Source organism: Neoarius graeffei, chromosome 15 (assembly GCF_027579695.1).
Source record: "Neoarius graeffei isolate fNeoGra1 chromosome 15, fNeoGra1.pri, whole genome shotgun sequence".
Classification (NCBI taxonomy): Eukaryota; Metazoa; Chordata; class Actinopteri; order Siluriformes; family Ariidae; genus Neoarius; species Neoarius graeffei.
The window spans coordinates 47,041,720-47,061,701 of record NC_083583.1 but is presented as its reverse complement, the minus strand read 5'-3'; the positions used below and the strand labels follow the sequence as shown (position 1 = coordinate 47,061,701).

The window sequence follows — 19,982 nt, the reverse complement described above, 5'->3', positions numbered from 1 at the left end:
AGAAGGTGTGTTTATTAATACAAAGTGAAGACAGGTAAACAATCCAGAACGGCAGGCAAAATCATAAAACCGTGAAACAGGCAGTAAGTCAAGCGAGGCACAAACAGGCTATTGTAGACTCTGCAGAATCAAAGACGAGAAACAGGAACGGTAATGTGTCAGCAACACAACTCAATACTTCGCAAAGTAAGTCTTTTCACAGTTTTTATATAGGCGCCTTGACCCTGTGCAGGTGCAAGTTGTTTACGGTGCACGTGCGAGTCCACTTGGCACGCCCGAGAGTCTGTCTGATGCACACGCCAAAGCTTGCAGGTGTGACACTCTTGCACGAAATTAGTACAAAAATTAATGTAGATATAAATATCTTATGCCAAATTATTATGGCATGTTACAAAAAAAGTAAAGAAAAAAATCCGAGTCCTCGTCTCCAATTTACAAGTCCGAATGCAGTTAATGTACAAGTCCAAGTCATCAGTGCTCAAGTCCAAGTCACGTGTCACACGTGACCTGTGTGACAGAATTGGAAACTATTTCCATTCTCAAAGTAATAAAAACACTTAAGGAATGGAGACAGCTTCAAAAGTACAACTTAACAGACCTCACTAGTCAGATTTAAAGTAAATCAGTGATGTGAAGCAAGTATTCTGTTGATGTGTATAAACGGAGAGGCACCATTCTCCTTCAATACATATAATGCATCCTCAATTAAAGTCATGAGTTTGCGTCGAGTGTTGGAAACAATGGAAGCTTTGGTTCATTTGATGACATGGCCAGTGTTGGTGTGAAAGAAGTGTGTTATGAGGATAATGTCTGGCTTATGAGGATCATTATCTTCGAATTGAGTCCTGACCTGAAGCCAACGTCGAACAGATCATCACATAAAAATCAAGAGCTTGGACTGAATCCCAGCTCTACAGTAAGTGATTTTAGATGAATAGACAGAATATTAACTGGACACAAAGTGCTGAGAACCTTGCTGACAAGCACTTTTCTGCAGGATGACTGATCGATCATTTCTTCATCTTCGGGCTGCGTACACGTCAACAGATCAGAGAATAAACTTGCTTTCACTAACTTCTTGATCGTGCAGTTCTGTGATGGTTCTGACTAGCGTAGTTGCAAGATTCCCTGGCTCAACATTCTTGCATTTTACCTAATTGACGTGCATTATATTATTCATTTTATAAGGAAAAACCTTTGCAATGGTTCCTCAGGTGTTTCTGAAAAAACTGAAACTGTAGCCCTAGGTGCATGCATACTTCAACTGTGTATGAAGAAAATGTGTGATAATTATTCGACGAAGTCAAGGTTATTATCCATTGATATTCACAGAGACTGAGGTAGATAATTGCTTTGGTATAAATACACAGGTGATTATTTTTAAAAAATTGTATTAAAATAATTTCAAACTTCAAAAGCAGCATGCAAATGTAATAACAGTGCGGCACAGACTTGTCACTTATCTACACCGACTCACAAAATATTTTAAAATAAAATCACAATTCCCCCTTACCTTTGAATAATTTTAGACCAAACTTCGTAGCATCTTTCGTGCCTTTAGGAACAGCATTTTCTTTCATCATTTGTAATCCTTCCTCACTTACGGGGACAAAGCGATTGGCCGCCATTTTGCCGAGTCACTCAAGGTGATTATATAGAAATAGTCCGAATCTCTCGACCAATCAGCGTAATTTTCTATTATCACCTGTAGATTTATACTAATAACCGATACACAGAAGAGACGGTATAAAAGCTTGTACATGTGGACATAACGCACATGATCTTATGCAGGCTGGGGTCTATTAATGGAGAATTGGCCTCGACGCCATTTTATACATCAGCTTATTTTTAGGTAGCTACCTTTTTCTGGTTTTCATGTGCATGAAAACGGATCCCAGACAACTTAATGAAAACGGCTCCTGGAATGTTCTAAATGCACAGAATGTTTAATCTTTCTTCTGTCTGCAGATACACACCAGTTTTCCTCCAGAGGATGGTAGGAGGCAGACGACCCTTGGCAGAACACTGCAGGCTGCCCTCCTTATCCAGCTCCTGGCATTGCAAGGACCGTGGCGTCGGGGTGAACTTTAGCCGCTCTGTGAGGCCAAGCAGAGAAAGATAATGAAGAGTGTAAGAACATAAAATTAGCTCATGCTTAAAGTAGTTAAAATTCTGTAAAGCTGCTTTGCAACAATGTCTATTGTTAATAGTGCTATAAAAATAAACTTGACTTGGCTAATTAATAAAACCCAACGGTGCATGCTATTGTCGGAAAATACTCCAAAATGGAGTGGTGTGATGCAGCCCAACGTGAAACGGAGTTACTTTTACCACCCAGAAATTTATTCTTTTCCAATAACAATGTCCTAAAGTGATCTGTTCCAGTCATACCAGAGGAAGACTGGAATTTGTAGACTTCAAGTTATTAATTTAATTAAGTTACTACACGCTTTCTAAACATTAACATTTTACATTTAATGCTATGGAATGTCCTCAAGACAAGTTAGTTCCTGTCATCACGTACGTTCCAGCAGCTATAAACCGTTGTTCCCTCACCAGCATTTCTTATTTGTATTTTGAAGTCCATTACATAAAACAATGCAACTTTTCACGTTACGAAAAACACAGAAGGCAATACAGAGCTCTTTTTCCTGAAGACTTTCCGCATTGTAGAAAACGCTGGTTACGAATGTAACCGTGGTTCTATGACTAAGTGGAAGACCGCCAGGGCGGTGCTAAAAGCACTAGTGGAAGGATCTTTGCATCCGCGCGTTTCGAGAGTCGCATACAAAAGTTGTCATCTCATGACGTATGACGTGCCTGCCTATATAAGGCAACATCCCACGTCATTTGGCCTCAAGATCATTCTCGCGCAATCCGAGTGACCAAAAACCCTGGCGGTCTTCCACTTGGTCATAGAACCACGGTTACATTCGTAACCAGCGTTCTATTTCCTTCACTCCAGACCGCCAGGGCGGTGCTAAAAGCACTAGTGGAAGACGAATACCAACCCAGTCATGAGGAATTCAGAAGAGCATCACCACCTTCTGGAAGAACAGCTGCACACAGCAATGGCATGGATGCAACATTTAGCCTGTAGTACCAGGCAAATGTACATGTATTGGACCAAGTTGCAGCAGCACAAATGTCAGAGAGTGGTACACCCCGGAGAGCTGCCCAAGATGTTGCCTGAGCACGTGTCGAATGGCAGCGGACAGGAGAGGGCACAGTACGTCCCATAGATTCATAGGCATAGGTGATTGCCTCCACAACCCAACGGGAGAGCCGCTGCTTGGACAGAGGCCTTCCTCTCGGAGCGCCACCAAAACAAACAATTGGTCTGTCGTACGAAAGGCTGCCGTCCTATCAAAATAAAACCTCAGAGCCCTGACAGGGTACAACTCAGCACGCAAGTCCGTCCTGTCCGCCGGTATAGCAGTCAGCAAAATCGGCTGGTTGCTAAACTGGGGAGATGAGACTTTCGGGAGGAAAGCTGGGTTAGGCTACAATGAAACACTGTCAAACATAGGGCCCCAACGAAGACAAACAGTACTCGCTGAGAGGGCATGTAGCTCACTCACATGCCGGGCTGTTGTGATGCAAGGAGAAAAGCTGTTTTAACAGATAGCCACTTAATGTCAGCTGCTGCCAGAGGCTCATAAGGAGGCAAGCAAAGGGATTCGAGCACAGTGTTCAGATCCCATGACGGACTCCGCACAAAATGAGGAGGATTAAGACGAACTGCCCCTCTCAAAAAGGCTACCACCAGCCGGTCGGACCCAAGTGAAACACCTCCAACCTCTGAACGGTGGGCTGTTAGTGCTGCAACATGCACCTTAAGTGTAGATGCAGCCCTGCCAAGCTCTAAAAGGTGCTGCAGGAAATCTAAAATCTGTGGAACAGAGCAGCTTAGGGGGTCAATGTTGCGTTCTGCACACCAATCACAGAACACCTTCCACTTGCCTGCATACAAGCGTCGGGTAGATTCTGCATGTGCGTTCACCACAGTGTTCCTGGTCCCTTCTGAACACTCCAGTAGTAGCCCCGGGGCCCCAAGGGCTACACCCAGAGCTTCAGGCGTTCAGGACATGGGTGTTGAATCCTGCCCTCCATCTGCGTCAGCAAGTCGGGCCTGCTGGGCAGCTGACAAGGGGGTCCCACTAGTAGTGACAGCAGGAGCTGGAACCATGGCCTGGATGGCCAATGAGGAGCTATCAATAGCACATGGTGACCGTGATCGTGCACACGGCAGAGAGTCCTCCACAGTGGTAGAGGGGGAAGGTATAAAGGATGGCCCTCGGCCAGTCGTGGGCCAGAGCATCCTGGCCCAACGCTGCCGTTTCTTCTCCCAGGGAAAACCATGTCGGACAATGAGTTGTCTGACTGCTCGCAAACAGGTCCACAGTTACTCTCCCATAGAGTTTCCAGATCTGTTCCACCGTGTCTGGATGCAGTTTCCAATCCCCTTGAGACACCTTGCCGCGTGACAGAGCATCTGCCACACTGTTTAGGCGTCCAGGTAGATAAGATGCCCTTATGGAAAGGAAGTTGTCCTGAGCCCATACTAGGAGACTGTGAGCCACCTGAAGCACAGCTACAGACCTTGTGCCCCCCTGATGATTGATATAGAAAACAGTTGCCACATTGTCTGTACGTACCAATACATGTTTGCCCCGCAGCACTTCCTGAAAGTGGCGCAACGTCAGAAACACCGACATCAACTCCAGTGTGTTGATGTGGGACGTGCACCACAGAACAGGCCAGGTGCCATTCACACCTTGCCGACGCCAGACTCCACCCCAACCCATGAGGGAAGCATCTGTCCGGATAACCTCCCACCGTCCCGGTGGGGGACCAAGTGGAACTCCACGAGTGAGAAAGTGTGCCTGGGACCAAGGTCTTAGCGTGAGCATGCAACGGCGTGTTATTCTCACCCTCATGTGCCTGTCTCGCACTGGACACAGACGCAGTTGAAGAACCCATCTCTGAAAAGCCCTTAGCCACAGAAGACCCAGAGGAATGACTACTGAGGCCGCTGTGAGTTTCCCCAACAGCCGAAGGAGAGAAACATAACGCTGAGTTCCCCCGACATGAAGGTGGTTCACGCCAGTGAGAATTGAACTTATCCTGTCTGGCGTGGGACTGGCCAGCATAGTATTCGAATCCAGGGCAAGGCCGATGAAACGTGTTGCCTGGACTGGGACCAGTTTGCATTTCCTCTGGTTCACCCTGAACCCCAGAGCCATAATGTGTAGTAGCAACCGGTGAGCATGTTCCCTGGCCTGTTCGGGCAATGCCGCACAAAGAAGCCAGTCGTCCAAGTAAGGGAGCACTCTTATACCCTCCTTCTGAAGGGGTTCTAGTGCTACTTGGACACATTTCGAGAACACCCTTGGCGCCAGAGAAAGTCCAAAGGGGAGAACTCTGAACTGAAAAATCTTTCCCATGAACAAAAAACGAAGGAAGCGCCTGTGGTCCACGGCAATGGGTATGTGAAAATAGGCGTCCTCGAGATCTACGGAACACAAACCAGGACTGGCCACATGCCTAAAGCGTGAGGCAGAAGGGTTTGGTGGAGCTCTGAAGGTGGGTGCTACGCCCACATGATGGGAGCGAGACTCTAACGACACATGTCTGTCAAGAGCCTCTTGTGCTGCTGGCCCAAAGACCTGTCCAGGTGCCAGTGGGAGGTGCCTCAGGTTGTTCCTGCATACTTCTAGCAGAGGCGATTGAGCCAGCCACACTTGCCGACGGGCTTGCAGCAAGGTGCCCAAGGTAGTGCCACACTGGTTAGCAATGACACCCATAGCCTGCAGTGCAAGTTCCAGTACCTCAGCCGCCAGTGGGTCTGCCGATGATGTGTTGAGTGTCGAGTGCAGCATAACAAGCATGTGTGCCAGCGAGTTAGACACCCTGCCAAGAAAGGCAGTAGGAGTTGTAAGCACGAGAAAGTAGCTCGTCTGTGCGGCGGCACTCAGCGTTAGGGCAATGCACCTGCTCCCGAAGTGGGAGACACAATGAGCGAAGCAAAGCTTGATTCGACTACTGGCATGCTACCCAAGCCAACAGCACCAGGGTCCTGCATCGCCGCAAGCATGCGAGACATCTGGTCTGGACGGGTAGGTTTCGTAGCAGCCTCCAGGGCAGAGGCCACCACAGAAGTAAAGTCACGACACTGTGGAATTACCAGAGAGGCACGCTGAACACGGCGCAGGAACATGTTCTCAGATCCGGTAGGAGGCGCTGGGGTGTCCAACTGCAAACGTGCAAGCAAAGCCTTCAGTGTGGCCTCCACCGAACCCACCACTGAGGCAGACTCCCCAGATCGCCCAGAGGTAACATCACTGCCTGAATCATGGGGCTCAACACCTGGCAGGACTTCGCTTGGTGGCTGTGCCGAGGAAGAAGGCTGACTGAAAAAGGTGTCTGAGGCAGCCACAGACATCACTTCCTCTTGGTCAGGTGGCTGAGAACATGAGCCAACGGGCGACAAGGAGGCAGGCGGTGCAGGCTGTTCCTCTACAGTACCTACCTGTGCCCCTGCTGTAGGGGGGGGCCTTGCAAGCAGAGGCAGCAGACGCTCCATTGTAGATGAGAGCAGTTCCACTTTACGCTCTAACTCAGAAGACTTAGATTTTTTGCGCTGTTTTGCATGCACTGGTGGTTAAAGCTTACGCTTATGCTGTGTCTGAGAATCCGAGAGCAGAAAACTGCTAGACGCACGTTCCACACCAGCCAACCGCGCCTGTCTAACAGTAAGCGGCATTAACGCACAGGAAGGGCATGGATCAGACACTGCCTCCCTTAGATGTTGCATGCCAAGGCACTCCGTGCAGCGATCATGTGCATCCAGCACCTCCATTAGATTGGGGCAAGTGGAACACCTCACTGAATCCATCTCAGTGTCTACTCACCCGCAATTTTTTTTTTTAGAAAAGAAGCAAGGTGTAGCACTGCTTGCTAGGCTGGCAACCAAGGCTAGCGAGTTCACAAGCGCAACTTTACCGCTACAGACAACGATTTACTAGCAACCAGAAAACCGATGCTCACGTAAAGTTGTAAGTACACGTTAACGTTATTGGCAACCAATTCGCTAACTCGCTCACTGACAAACCTGCCGGCAACCGAGCAGTTTGTGACAAGACCGATATAATAACCACCCCTGAAAACTTGGCAGCCAAGATTCAGTGACTATCGATGCATAAAACAAGTTACCTTAGTGACCAAACAGCTCGCGTGGAGTCGAGTCCCACTGAAGTCCTCTTCAGTCACGAGCTGCACTGTAGATTGTCGCAGGTATTCCCACAGTTAACACAATTCCAATAGAAAAGATGCGATTCCAACGCGAGAAAAAAGAAGAGGCCAAATGACGTGGGATGTTGCCTTATATAGGCAGGCACGTCATACGTCATGAGATGACAACTTTTGTATGCGACTCTCGAAACGCGCGGATGCAAAGATCCTTCCACTAGTGCTTTTAGCACCGCCCTGGCAGTCTGGAGTGAAGGAAATAGAACTTCCCTGACTATTATTCAGCTCTGACACTGGAGACTCCTCCCATAAATTTCAATTATTCATTTTTCTTTGTTGAACAATACATTTCTTAGCCTTTGATTCTGTAGATCATCTGGTACATAGCTCCCTGTGATTTAGCGGTCACTATAGAAAATATAACAACGCATTAAAACAATTTAAATTGTATTAGAGTATGTTAATATAAATCCGTGGTTTGAATTATGGCCAGAATTCATGTCCGAGAGGCTGTTAAATACCATCTGACCAATCAGATTTGAGAATTCAGTAGTACTGTGGTATCAATAGAATTCACACTTTGTGCCTCGAACACAAACAAAGCCACATTGAGTCCCGCTAGGGGTAAGTAATATGACAAAAAACGTCATATCATATGGTACCATGATTGATGATATCTAGTGTCGCTGATGTTTGTCCAAGCAAAATAGCAAGAGCAAAACTGGAACTAAAATTTGCTGAACATTTTTCATTTTAAAAGGTATAAAAAGGAAAAAGAGGAACAATGAGGTTCATACGGACATGACACGTAATCAGCTTATTATTGTGAGTAACAAAGTAGTACTGCATTATAAGCACTGTAATACTGATGTTATATCAAACGCACAACTGGAGCCATAGCTTTTTTTTTTTAAATCTCTCTCTCTCACACACACACACCTTACCCAGTACAGTGACTTTGGCGGAGGCTTTTAGTTTCCCTGCTTCGTTTTTACTCTCACAGTTGTACACATGGGCATCATAAACTTCCACACTGTTGATACGCAGGGTTCCATTGGAGAATTGTTTAAAACGTGCATCCTGTCTCTCACACACACACACACACACACACACACACACACACACACACACACACAGTGCATCAGATACAGCAAATGTTCAGATCTAAGAAGTTTGTTACTATGAAACAAATCCACTGAGAGTTTAGTTCTAAAGGTCCACTGGCTTTGTAACAACTTTCATCAAAAGATATCCATCTCACCGGGCAGCATTATAATCTGCTGAAATTCTCAAGCGAATCAGATTCAGTGTTACATAACACATTTAGAGCTTGTAACAGAATTACAGGATTGCTTACACTGAGAAGGAAATTTGGCCTAAATAAAGGACCTGAGACTGAACTTTGAATGGGACAAGCTTGTTCTCATGGACCCTCAAATGCTACCTATCTAGGGAGCTGCCTTCTGATTAGAACAGGACATTTGTTTGATAATGTCTTCTCGCAAGCTAATTACAAAAGTAACGGCATTACATTTCTGGTAACTGTACACTCTCCTGTTGGCTTTAGAACGTGGGAAATGTAAGGTATTCGACTACGTGACCTGTCTTTCTACTCACCTCGGCACTGACTGGTTGCATGTTGCGATACCAGGTGACCACAGGGTCAGGCGTGGCATGGGTGTAACAGTGTAAATACCCAGCATGCCCCTCTTGCAGTTGGCTCTCTATATCTGGCTTCTGCACCCATTCAGGTGGAGCTATTGATGACATGAGCAGCAACAGCATGGAACATTAATGAAAAGCTGAAAAATACAGGTGAATAAAAAACTAGACAGAATTTGGATGCAACCCTACTCACAGGCTACAGTGACCATGAGCTCCTGTTTCCTCTCCCCAGCTTTGTTCAGGGCGATACAGGTGTAGATGCCCGAGTCCTCTGCTCGTGTCGGGCTGAACACCAGATCCAGACCTTCTTGGAACACACGCCCCTCAGTAGGCACACGCTGACCCGCCCACTCCCACCGCACCTCGGGCTCGGGATGTCCGCGAGGAGGCTGGCAGGAGACCCGTTCCAGAGAGTCGGCCGTGAAAACACGAAACTGTCGAGGCTGCATGTCTTCGATTTCTGATAGATGGACGGTTCTTATAGGTTACTGGAGACTGATGTAGAGATTTATATCAACGTATCTATATACTGTATCTATACTCCAATACATTTCTGTCCTCAGACCATTGATTCTTCATTGTGACAGTTATTTTCTACATGGTACTGTTCATATCTTATTTTAATTCCAGCACATTGGTGCTGGAAGAAAACTAATTATTTCAGCTGAAAACTCCACCTTTTACAAGCTTTTCCAGATGAGATATTGGCTCCAGAAACAGCGTTGGCATTTTATTGGTGGAAAAGAGTCAAGTGTGCTTAAATGCACACCACAGAAATTTTTTTTCCCCAAAAAAGCATCTCTCTGAATGGTGGTTTATTTGAATAAATGGACTGTGTACAATTCAGATGCACCGCTAGTTCTGCTACACGTTTAAATGCCAGAAAATTTGTCTGTAGATTTATGGCCTTTTTCACACAAATCTCTCTTGCTCCACTATGCCCATTTTCTCCACTTTGTGTCTGTAAAGTTATAATTCTCACTCAAAGCTTTTCAAAACACAGGTGAAAAACTGCTGCTGTCCCTCACATGGCAACTTTAGTGTCGGCAAAGATAAGCACTAAAGATCGTGGCCAATGAGGACAGCGCTAATTAAACCCACACCCAATATATTAAAGACAGAAAAACATTTGCTCATAAATAAAAAATATTTCACCACCTTTTTATTATGCATTATTTCCGCCAAATATAAATATCAGTGGGAGCGATGAAGTTACCAGGGAGGCCTCAGCATACGCTGGGTTGATTTTTGGTTGGCTTCCATGAACAAGAAATCACATAACTGAGGAGCGAACTCATTCCAAAATGGACACATTTGAGACATTCCCTAGTACGAAAAGTACGCCTCCTTGTCAACGTACCGCAAATGTTTCGCTAACATGCTGAACTCACCAAACTCAAACTTCAATTCAGTTAGTTGATGGGCCACATGTTTCTCTTTTCTTTTCTCTGTAAATATGGACTGAAGCTACACATTTCCTGTTCTCTCATTTATGTTCTTCCAAGAACTCCTGCTTCACAACAGTTTATACTGTTGACACAAATTTTAACATCACCACCTGCAGCTGAGTACTTGTATATGACGACCAACATGAAACCGGACAAATCATGCGAACTTGTACGCTTGTGAAAGTGGCTTCATCTTCGTGTAACTCTCAGAAGTCAACTCTGCATTGAGTACAGTGGTGCTTGAAAGTTTGTGAACCATTCCGAATTTTCTATATTTCTGCATAAATATGACCGACAACATCAGATTTTCACAAGTCCTAAAAGTAGATAAAGAGAACCCAGTTAAACAAATGAGACAAAAATATTATACTTGGCCATTTATTGAGGAAAATTATCCAATATTACATATCTGTGAGTGGCAAAAGTATGTGAACCTCTAGTATTAGCAGCTAATTTGAAGGTGAAATTAGAGTCAGGTGTTTTCAATCAATGGGATGACAATCAGGTGTGAGTGGGCACCCTGTTTTATTTAAAGAACAGGGATCTATCAAAGTCTGATCTTCACAACACATGTTTGTGGAAGTGTATCATGGCACGAACAAAGGAGGTTTCTGAGGACCTGCTCTTTCTGAGGAAAAAGCGTTGTTGATGCTCATCAGGCTGGAAAAGGTGACAAAACCATCTCTAAAGAGTTTGGACTCCACCAATCCACAGTCAGACAGACTGTGTACAAATGGAGGAAATCCAAGACCATTGTTCCCCTCCCCAGGAGTGGTCGACCAATAAAGATCACTCCAAGAGCAAGGCATGTAATAGTCGGCGAGGTCACAAAGGACCCCAGGGTAACTTCGAAGCAACTGAAGGCCTCTCTCATATTGGCTAATGTTCATGAGTCCACCATCAGGAGAACACTGAACAACAATGGTGTGCATGGCAGGGTTGCAAGGAGAAAGCCACTGCTCTCCAAAAAGAACATTGCTGCTCATCTGCAGTTTGCTAAAGATCAGGTGGACAAGCCAGAAGGCTATTGGAAAAATGTTCTGTGGATGGATGAGACCAAAATAGAATTTTTTGGTTTAAATGAGAAGCGTTATGTTTGGAGAAAGGAAAACACTGCATTCCAGCATAAGAACCTTATCCCATCTGTGAAACATGGTGGTGGTGGTAGTATCATGGTTTGGGCCCATTTTGCTGCATCTGGGCCAGGACAGCTTGCCGTCATTGATGGAACAATGAATTCTGAATTATACCAGCAAATTCTAAAGGAAAAATGTCAGGACATCTGTCCATGAACTGAATCTCAAGAGAAGGTGGGTCATGCAGCAAGACAACGACCCTAAGCACACAAGACGTTCTACCAAAGAATGGTTACAGAAGAATAAAGTTAATGTTTTGGAATGGCCAAGTCAAAGTCCTGACCTTAATCCAATTGAAATGTTGTGGAAGGACCTGAAGCAAGCAGTTCATGTGAGGAAACCCACCAACATCCCAGAGTTGAAGCTGTTCTGTACGGAGGAATGGGCTAAAATTCCTCCAAGCCGGTGTGCAGGACTGATCAACAGTTACCGGAAACGTTTAGTTGCAGTTATTGCTACACAAGGGGGTCACACCAGATACTGAAAGCAAAGGTTCACATACTTTTGCCACTCACAGATATGTAATATTGGATCATTTTCCTCAATAAATAAATGACCAAGTATAATTTTTTTTCTCCTTTGTTTAACTGGGTTCTCTTTATCTACTTTTAGGATTTGTGTGAAAATCTGATGTTTTAGGTCATATTTATGCAGAAATATAGAAAATTCTCAAGGATTCACAAACTTTCAAGCACCACTGTATGCTGAGGCCTTAGTGTGTAGCCGTGTGCTCATCTCAGTGAGCACTGATGGTTTCTCAGGGTCAACCCAGGCTGCTGCTGCCTGTAGCATTCGTTTAAACGTTATTGTCTTCTCAAAAGTGTTGAATGACACCATCTCAATTCCCAAGTGTTGGAATAAAGCCACCACACAGTGCTTCTCCCGGGGGCTGTACTGCTGTTGCTGGATATTTTTTTGCGCCGCACTATGTTAAATTACTATTATCATTCAATTACTATAATTCATAATAATCCAGCGTACCAAGTCCATAACATACTAGCGAAACCCAGTACCCCTCACCTCCCCTGATGATACCATTATCAACTGGTGATTGCTCAAGGGTGTAACTGGATGATGGTATATTTCACACAAGGTCACAAGACTAGTATGTGGCTTACCCGCTATTCTTAGAAAGGCCTCCAATGAGACAGGCAGGCCACGGAGGCCCTGAGCCACACACCTGTAGCGGCCGGTGTTGCGCTGCTTCACCTGGCTGATGAAGAGTGAGCCATTGTTGAGCAGGAACACACTGTAGAGACAGCAGGGGTTAGCAAGCACAGACAAGACAGACAGAAAAACAGCAGGCATTTTTTTTCTCTCAGCAAAACACACCGACTCTTGTTGGAGATCAGCTCATTCTCGTGGTACCACTCTACAGTGGGCTGCGGCTCAGCCGTGAACTGGCAATGAAAATGCGCCTCCTCGTTTCTCAGCACCACCAGATCCTCGGGTTTCACCACCGGTTGGGGGTAACTCTTATCTACAACAGGAGACATCATTAAAATGTGTTGATCCATTTTTTGACCAGACAGAACAATGTGGAACAGTGAGACAGGGTCGCTGAGAGAAAAAGCAGACCCATCAAGTGCATCTACGCTCTTGCTAAAAATAAATCCACACCGATGATGTTAAGGGTGAAGTTGATGCTGCTGCACACTTGGCCAGCAGCGTTTTTGGCACAGCAGTAGTAGACGCCGTTATCATCAGGACTGGCACTGGGGAGAGTCAGCGTTCGCTCTTTATTGTTGATCTTATGGCTCTTCTCTGCTAAAAACACTCCGTCTCTGTACCAGCGATTTGTCGGCCTGCAAGCACCAGCAAGAAATCAATGACAAGAGATCTTCTGCAATAAAATGTTATTTGTTTTTATTTGGCAGGATTCCCATTGCCCTCATTTTTGTTCAAAACACCATAGAAACGAACACACAAACATTTCCAGGTTCCACTCAAGCGATCCATGAGCGATTCCAGATAAAGAGCGATCCGGGCTTGCTGCGTTCTTGCGTTTTTCATTTCAGAATTAAAATATGAAAAAGAAGAAAGCAGCTTGTCATTTTATTTTTTTTTCATGGCATGTACTAAAATAGGAAAGTAACTTTCATACATCAATTATTCATGAATCTAAATAGGAAAAAAAAATTCCAATGCTGTGCGTTTTGGCATGAACGTATTATAATAAAACATTATATAAAGCTTTAAATCTATCTATCTATCTATCTATCTATCTATCTATCTATCTATCTATCTATCTATCTATCTATCGAACATCTCATCTGCACCACGAAGAAAAAAAAAATCCCACCCACTAGCAAGTGAAGATATCTTGAATAACGGAAAATTATATCTAATAAATCCCATTATACAATTATTACATAAAAAATAAGACCATTGTGCACATTTCTAGACATATTTAGTAATTTCAAGCTTAAAATAGTCTTTTCATTGGCAAATAATTTTCCTTATTTCTAAAAAAAAAAAAAAACACTTGAAATAAGCAACATTATCTGGCAGTAAGAACAAGACAATAGAATTTCAAGCTTGAAATTTAAAAAAAAAAAATCTAGAAATTGGCTTAATTTTATATAAAGAAGAGAAATTTTACTAGTAGAATTTGCCTAAATTCCAGATATTTTTACTTGTAAAGATAAATACCCCTGAATGACAACAGTGTGTCTGGGCCAGGGGTGGGTTTCCCAAAAGTCTTTTAACACTAAGAGCATCTTAACTAGGAGAGAGAGTGTTCATTGGGCTGCTTGTTCGACCATTTAACAATGATTTGTGCTACGATGCTTTTGGAAAACTCGCCACAGATCTGATCACTCAATCCCTACTCAAACCCTACTGCTAACCAAATAAAACTTCCTCTGTAAATATCAAGTCTCTCACCGTGGATGTCCATCAATATTACAGCGTAACGTCACAGACGAGGAGCTCTCGATCTCCGTCTCCAAGGCTGGACTCTGAAGCATCACTCCACCACTTTCCAACCCTACAGAGAGAGAGAAAGCATAAAAGAGATTAAAGTGAGTTACATTTCTAACAGTTAGTTTATTAAAACCTGGCTACTGTCTTATTATCAAACTCAAACACCATCACTGACACCATCTGGTCATGTTTCGCACCCTCAGTGAAAACAGGCCCTCACTTTTCAACTGACCTTCCATGTTATCCAACACAAGTGGCTTGTTGCTGCATTTCAAGCAATTAATCTTGGCAAGATATATAAAGGGGAGCTTTGTGTGCCCCCTTTGCTGGCCCAAAGTTACTTTCTCTCATGCTGGTGCTGTCTGGTTTTGTGCAGAGCCACAGTGGTGAAGGGGTGGGACCAAAAATAAAGAAACCCTCACCAATGGTTTACATGTGCGCTTTTATAGACCAGTTTAACGCAGCAGCAGACTAATGCCGGATGCAGGTCACAAAAGTTTGAGGGTGGGGTGGTTAGAATACTGGGGTTTTCAGAAAGCATGAATATCCATCCTGCTTACACTTAATGTTGAAATTTGCTTCACTTGTGCGCTCCTCTTCTCCGGTCATGTTTTTGGTCGCCACGCACTGGAAAGTGCCGGAGTCCAGGGTTCGGTCGATGGCGGTGAACTTCAGGTTGCCTCCTTCTTGGAAGCGCCGCTCCGAGTCAGAGACGGGCTGGCCGTTGTGAAGCCAGCTATAGGTGATGCCGCCAGGATCGTTCACTTCACACCGTAACATGGCACTGCGTCCGTGCAGTGCATCCTGAGATTTGGGCTCCTTCGTGAAATGGAAGGACGCAGAGTGTACACAAAGCACTGAGGAAAGAGGGAGCAGACCAATTAGGACAGCCCAGCAAATATTGTACCATTACAAAAATGAGCATCCTTACAAATACACAGTTCAGGAATGTGTTCTCAAAACCTAAAGCAAAACTTTATATCGTTATTATTTTTACTGTACATTAGGAAAGTTGCGTGTTTATGGTCTCTGAACTGCCCCTAGGTGTGATGGACCATGAACATTCAAACCTTACACAGATGCAAGTGTCCAAAGACGCAACTAAAAGGCCTTGCACAGAGCTGTTAAATTTCAGGGTCAGTCACATGCCAGTAGATAAATTGGTGGCTAACTAAATCAACAGCACATATGAAAGCCACTGTAACTACATTAACCATCTTATGAGCACCATCTGTTAACTCCAATTACATCAACTATATAACAATAGCCCTTTTTACACATCTTCTGCAATATTGCCGTAAAGATCATCCCTCAATACTCCGGCTTTGGTTGTTTATATTGAACCAAATAAAGCCAGCATGAAGCCACACCAATATGCATTTTTAAATCGTGCACTGGCGTTCTCCAACTAGAGGCATCACTTGTGACCTGGAGCGTCAGCGTCTAGGGTGACGTACAACATATTACTTGTTGGTAATACAAATACCCTGATGTTGCTTTCAAAACAATAAGACTGAGTGTGTTGGTGCTTTTGTTAGCTGTGCACATTTATACCACTCTTCAAAACAGGCAAAGTTGCTGTGGGATCAAAAACATGTTGGAAGAGAAAGTGAAAAGTCGAAAGTGATTTGAGGCAGGAGGGTGCACAGACCGTAGACCTGGTAGATGGAGATGTTTGAATTTGCGCTGGTCTCGAAAAGAAGAAAATCAAAAATGTCACAACCTGTCCCACAATGCTGGCTGTCCCTTTTACACAGATGTCCATTCCACCTCTTACGATCAATCGTTTTGGCTTAGGAGGCAGAACACAGACCCATTGTTTCGCTTTCGGACGTTTTATACAGAATGCGAGGCGGAATAAAGGAGTAAGATTCCTGCCTTGAACAGGCTGAGTAAAAAGGGGCTAATGAGTGAGACCCGAAACCATTATTAGCCTGACAAAACCTGTCCAAGCCTTACAATACAACCACATGCTTTATTATCTTGGATAAGAACAAGGAAAGACAATTAATCCCTTTGTTTTCCATTTCTGGTGAAGAATACACTGTGCACATTTTGGCTGACGCTTCTCACCGGAGCCTTTTCTTTTTGTTTTTGCATGGTTTGATGTTTGTTCTTTGTTTGAATGTTTTGTCTGCAGGTTGTGGCGTAGCTCCAGACCCAGTTTTGGGGGTTGGTTTCCTCAGGTCTCGGTTTGCCATGGGTCATGCCTGTGCTCCTTGCTATGGACTACAGCAAACTCGCTGCTCTTTTTAACATCATGGCTGTCTAGTGCTCTGTGCAGCAGTGCTTCTGTGCTCACTTTCTGGATCCATGGCACGGTGTCCCAGCGATGTTACCTAGTGGCGTTGCGGTGGCTGTGCAGCGGTGTGGGACATACCCTTGTGTACCTTTTGGTGTGACTGGGGGCAGCAATACCACTGGAATTACATCCTGACCCTCTTTTGGTGGACTTTTTTTTTTTTGAGTTGTAAAGCAACCTTGGGTGAGAGAGAGACACTATACAAGTTGATCATATCATCTGACAAGAAGTAGATCTGACATGACAAAAATGCACTGTAAAAGTAAGCCAAACATCAAAGTATTGTTTGTTTTTCATGTAATCACTGTTTATGGCTGTGTCTTTATGATGTGTGGGAGAACACTGGGGGATCTGACTTTGGATGGAAAACATGGAGGAAAGGGAAGTTCCACATTAGAAAAGCAACCAATTTTATAATCACTTTTCATTCGGATGTAAATAGCATCAAGTACTTTTGAAGATCATTGAAAAATTGGAGTGTAATTAAAGGTCCCCTTGCATCGTTTTTTCATTAATTGTGCGGTGGTCTCTAGTATGAATGAATGCCCTGTGAGCCGGTTTTGGTGAAAAAAAAAAATGCTGTGGTTCTCCTGTTTCAGGCTGTTCTAGTTTGGTGGAGGAGTGGGTGGTGGGAGAATGGCAGGATTTCAGCTCTTACTCATTAATATTCATGACATGTAAACGTCTTACCTCTGATTGGCTAACAGCACTGTGACGCTACCTCCAGTGGGTCAGAACAAGCGGATGTGGGTGTCTTTGTAAAAACTGTTTCAATTGGCTATTATAGTCTCGACATCGATGTTTTGACCAATAACAATGTAGATGTGGCAGCGGGGGCATGGCCGAGCGTCGGTCTGTGAATGGAGGGCGGAGTCAGGGAAGGTAAGTAGCAGAATCACTGCACCTGACAGGAATTAACGCGCGTTTGTGTCTTCCCCAGTGACCGCACCCTATAAGAGGAGAGGGAGAGCAGAAGAAGGGAGCTCTTTCCCCAACCAGAACGCTTGTGCGTGCGTGCGCGCGCGACTGGGAGGGAGTCAGTCATTCATTCATTCAATTGAATACTCCCTGCGGCAGCGGCTCTCATCAAGGCATGAGGCACGGAGCGGAGCTCGCCTTGGGGGGTGTGGGGGGGAATAACGTCCCCTGGCTGGGAGCTGACGGGCCCTGGCAGCGCTGGTTCGTTCGGGAGAGGGCAGGGGTCGCTGGCTGCCAAGTCTGGGGAGGCTGGGACCTAGGGTTAGGGTTAGGTGAATTACGTCCCGAGGCGCGGAGCTAGCCTGCCCAGGGAGCACTCTTTCGTTTGGGAGAGGGCAGAGGCCGCTGGCTGCCAAGTCTGGGGAGGCTGGGACCTCCCCTGCCCGAGTTACGAGCGTGCAAAGTCGGGCTAGAGCCGCTGTTAGAAACGAAACTGATGCAGAGCACCGCGCCTCGGGGCGAATTACGTCTCTCTCCTTGCGCTTTCTTCCCGTGGGCGGTCGCAAGCCAAGGTGGGCGAGGCCATGAATACTAATTTTCGAAGTGACGCAACTTCGTATGGCTTTTTCTTATCCGCTCGTTTTTCCAACTATTTTCTTTCATAAGCTAATACAGGGAATGGGAGTAGAATTACATTTTCACATGCAGCATGCATATGCAACTCGGAGTGAACTATGGTATTTCAAAAAGAGCCAGTATTAAACGTTTTTGGTGGAAGGGCACCTTTAAGCTGAATTAAAGCTGATAATGGATGGCATGGTGGTGCAGGATGTAGTGTTTCCACTGTACAACTCCAGGATCCCTGGTGCAACCCTGAGTTCAGGTTAGTCTTTTACCCCTTTTCCACTAACCCAAACCAGGTGCTAGTGCAGAGCTGGTTCAATTTGTAAATCTTCTATAAACCAGTTTGCTTTTCCACGGGCTAGAGAGCCACCAGAGAGTCATGCCATTATGTCATTGAATACATCTCTGCTTTCCCAGCTGCTAGCATTGCTAGCTCACTATGCTAGTGCCAAGCACAACAACTACTTTGTAGCTGGACTACATCGTGTCCTTCAGATTAGTCAGACTAGATGCTACAGTCAAAAAGTCAAAGTCCTTCCCGCACCAGTCATGGCGTGTTTGCCGGCACTGATCTCCATTTCTGTAGCCCTCTGCCTCTCACCTATATTACATAGCTAGGGTTACAGTGGGGGGGCTAGTCCTCTGGTAACCGTAAGACTTTGACTCCCCACTCGCATCTGTATTGCAGCGTGCCTTGCCAGATGGCAGTAGGCACCATTTTTATGATGGTCTTCAGTGTGACCCGACTAAGTAGAACTCACGATCTCCCAATCGAGAGGCGGGCACGCTAACCACTAGGCCACTCACCAGTATAAGATGCTACAGTAGCTTTTTTTTTTTAAATGGCAGTCACAATGTTTTGTTGGTCACAATAATCAAGCCCCTAATACAAGCGGTTCTTGGTTCTAGACCAGCAAAGAGTTGGTGTCACTCTGGCACCAGTTTTCCTGGCTGAGAGCTGATTCTTTGGTTGTCGAAACACGAAGAACTGGTTCAAGATCAGGCATTGGCTCTGAACCGGTCCTGGAACTGCCTTGATGGAAAAGGGGCACGTGTGGAGTTTCACATGTTCTCCCAGTGTTCATGAGGATTTCCTCCCACCTCTGAAAAACATACCAGTAGGTGGATTGACCATGTTAAAACATCCAAGTTTGAATACGAGTGTGTGCGTGTGTACTACGGTGCCTGGCAATGGACTGGCATCCGACCCAGGGAGCATTCCTGCCTCGCACTTAGTGTTCACGGGATAAGCTCCAGGTCTACCATAACCCTGAGCAGGATAAAGCACTTAAACAAATAAATAAACCAAATAGGAGCTACACTGCTAATGCTGTTGCTAATAAAACTTGCTTTGAACAACTACAAAGTTAAAAGCTATAAAAACCTACGACAATGATGTGTGTCAATGCTGAAGGATTTGACCTTGCATCGTAAAGCATATTCTCAAAGCCAAAAGTACACCTTGTAAAGTGCAGTTTCCACCATTTTTGTTATTTTTACAACATGACTAAAATAACTCCTACATCTAATTACATAATGATTTGGCCATTTCTTGAAAATGTTTGCTGGTTGCATGAAATGAACCACCATTTTGTTACTGGGAAGGGTGTAAAAAAAGAAGTATGAACCCCTCCCTCTCAGCAATGCCATTCTCCATCTGCTCGGTGTTTGAAGGCCAGCTGTGCAGGGTCCAGGTGGACTGCAGACATAGAC

The 19,982-nt window shown here is 45.0% G+C and overlaps 1 protein-coding gene across 2 annotated transcripts in view; it reads right to left on the bottom strand.

Moving 5' to 3' along the window:
* The window catches only part of ptk7a (protein tyrosine kinase 7a), a 96,772-nt gene that overhangs the window by 37,585 nt on the left and 39,205 nt on the right, over positions 1–19,982 (bottom strand). Inside the window, exons 3-12 of one of the 2 annotated variants that reach the window (XM_060941497.1) lie at positions 14,986–15,282; positions 14,387–14,489; positions 13,428–13,499; positions 13,121–13,305; positions 12,833–12,980; positions 12,619–12,749; positions 9,110–9,376; positions 8,869–9,008; positions 8,196–8,331; positions 1,977–2,096 (exon numbers count right to left, since the gene is read on the bottom strand). In XM_060941497.1, the coding sequence (XP_060797480.1) occupies positions 1,977–2,096; positions 8,196–8,331; positions 8,869–9,008; positions 9,110–9,376; positions 12,619–12,749; positions 12,833–12,980; positions 13,121–13,305; positions 13,428–13,499; positions 14,387–14,489; positions 14,986–15,282 (1,599 nt within the window). The remainder of the gene's footprint in view (positions 1–1,976; positions 2,097–8,195; positions 8,332–8,868; positions 9,009–9,109; positions 9,377–12,618; positions 12,750–12,832; positions 12,981–13,120; positions 13,306–13,427; positions 13,500–14,386; positions 14,490–14,985; positions 15,283–19,982) is intronic. The other variant, XM_060941498.1, reaches the window with a different exon arrangement.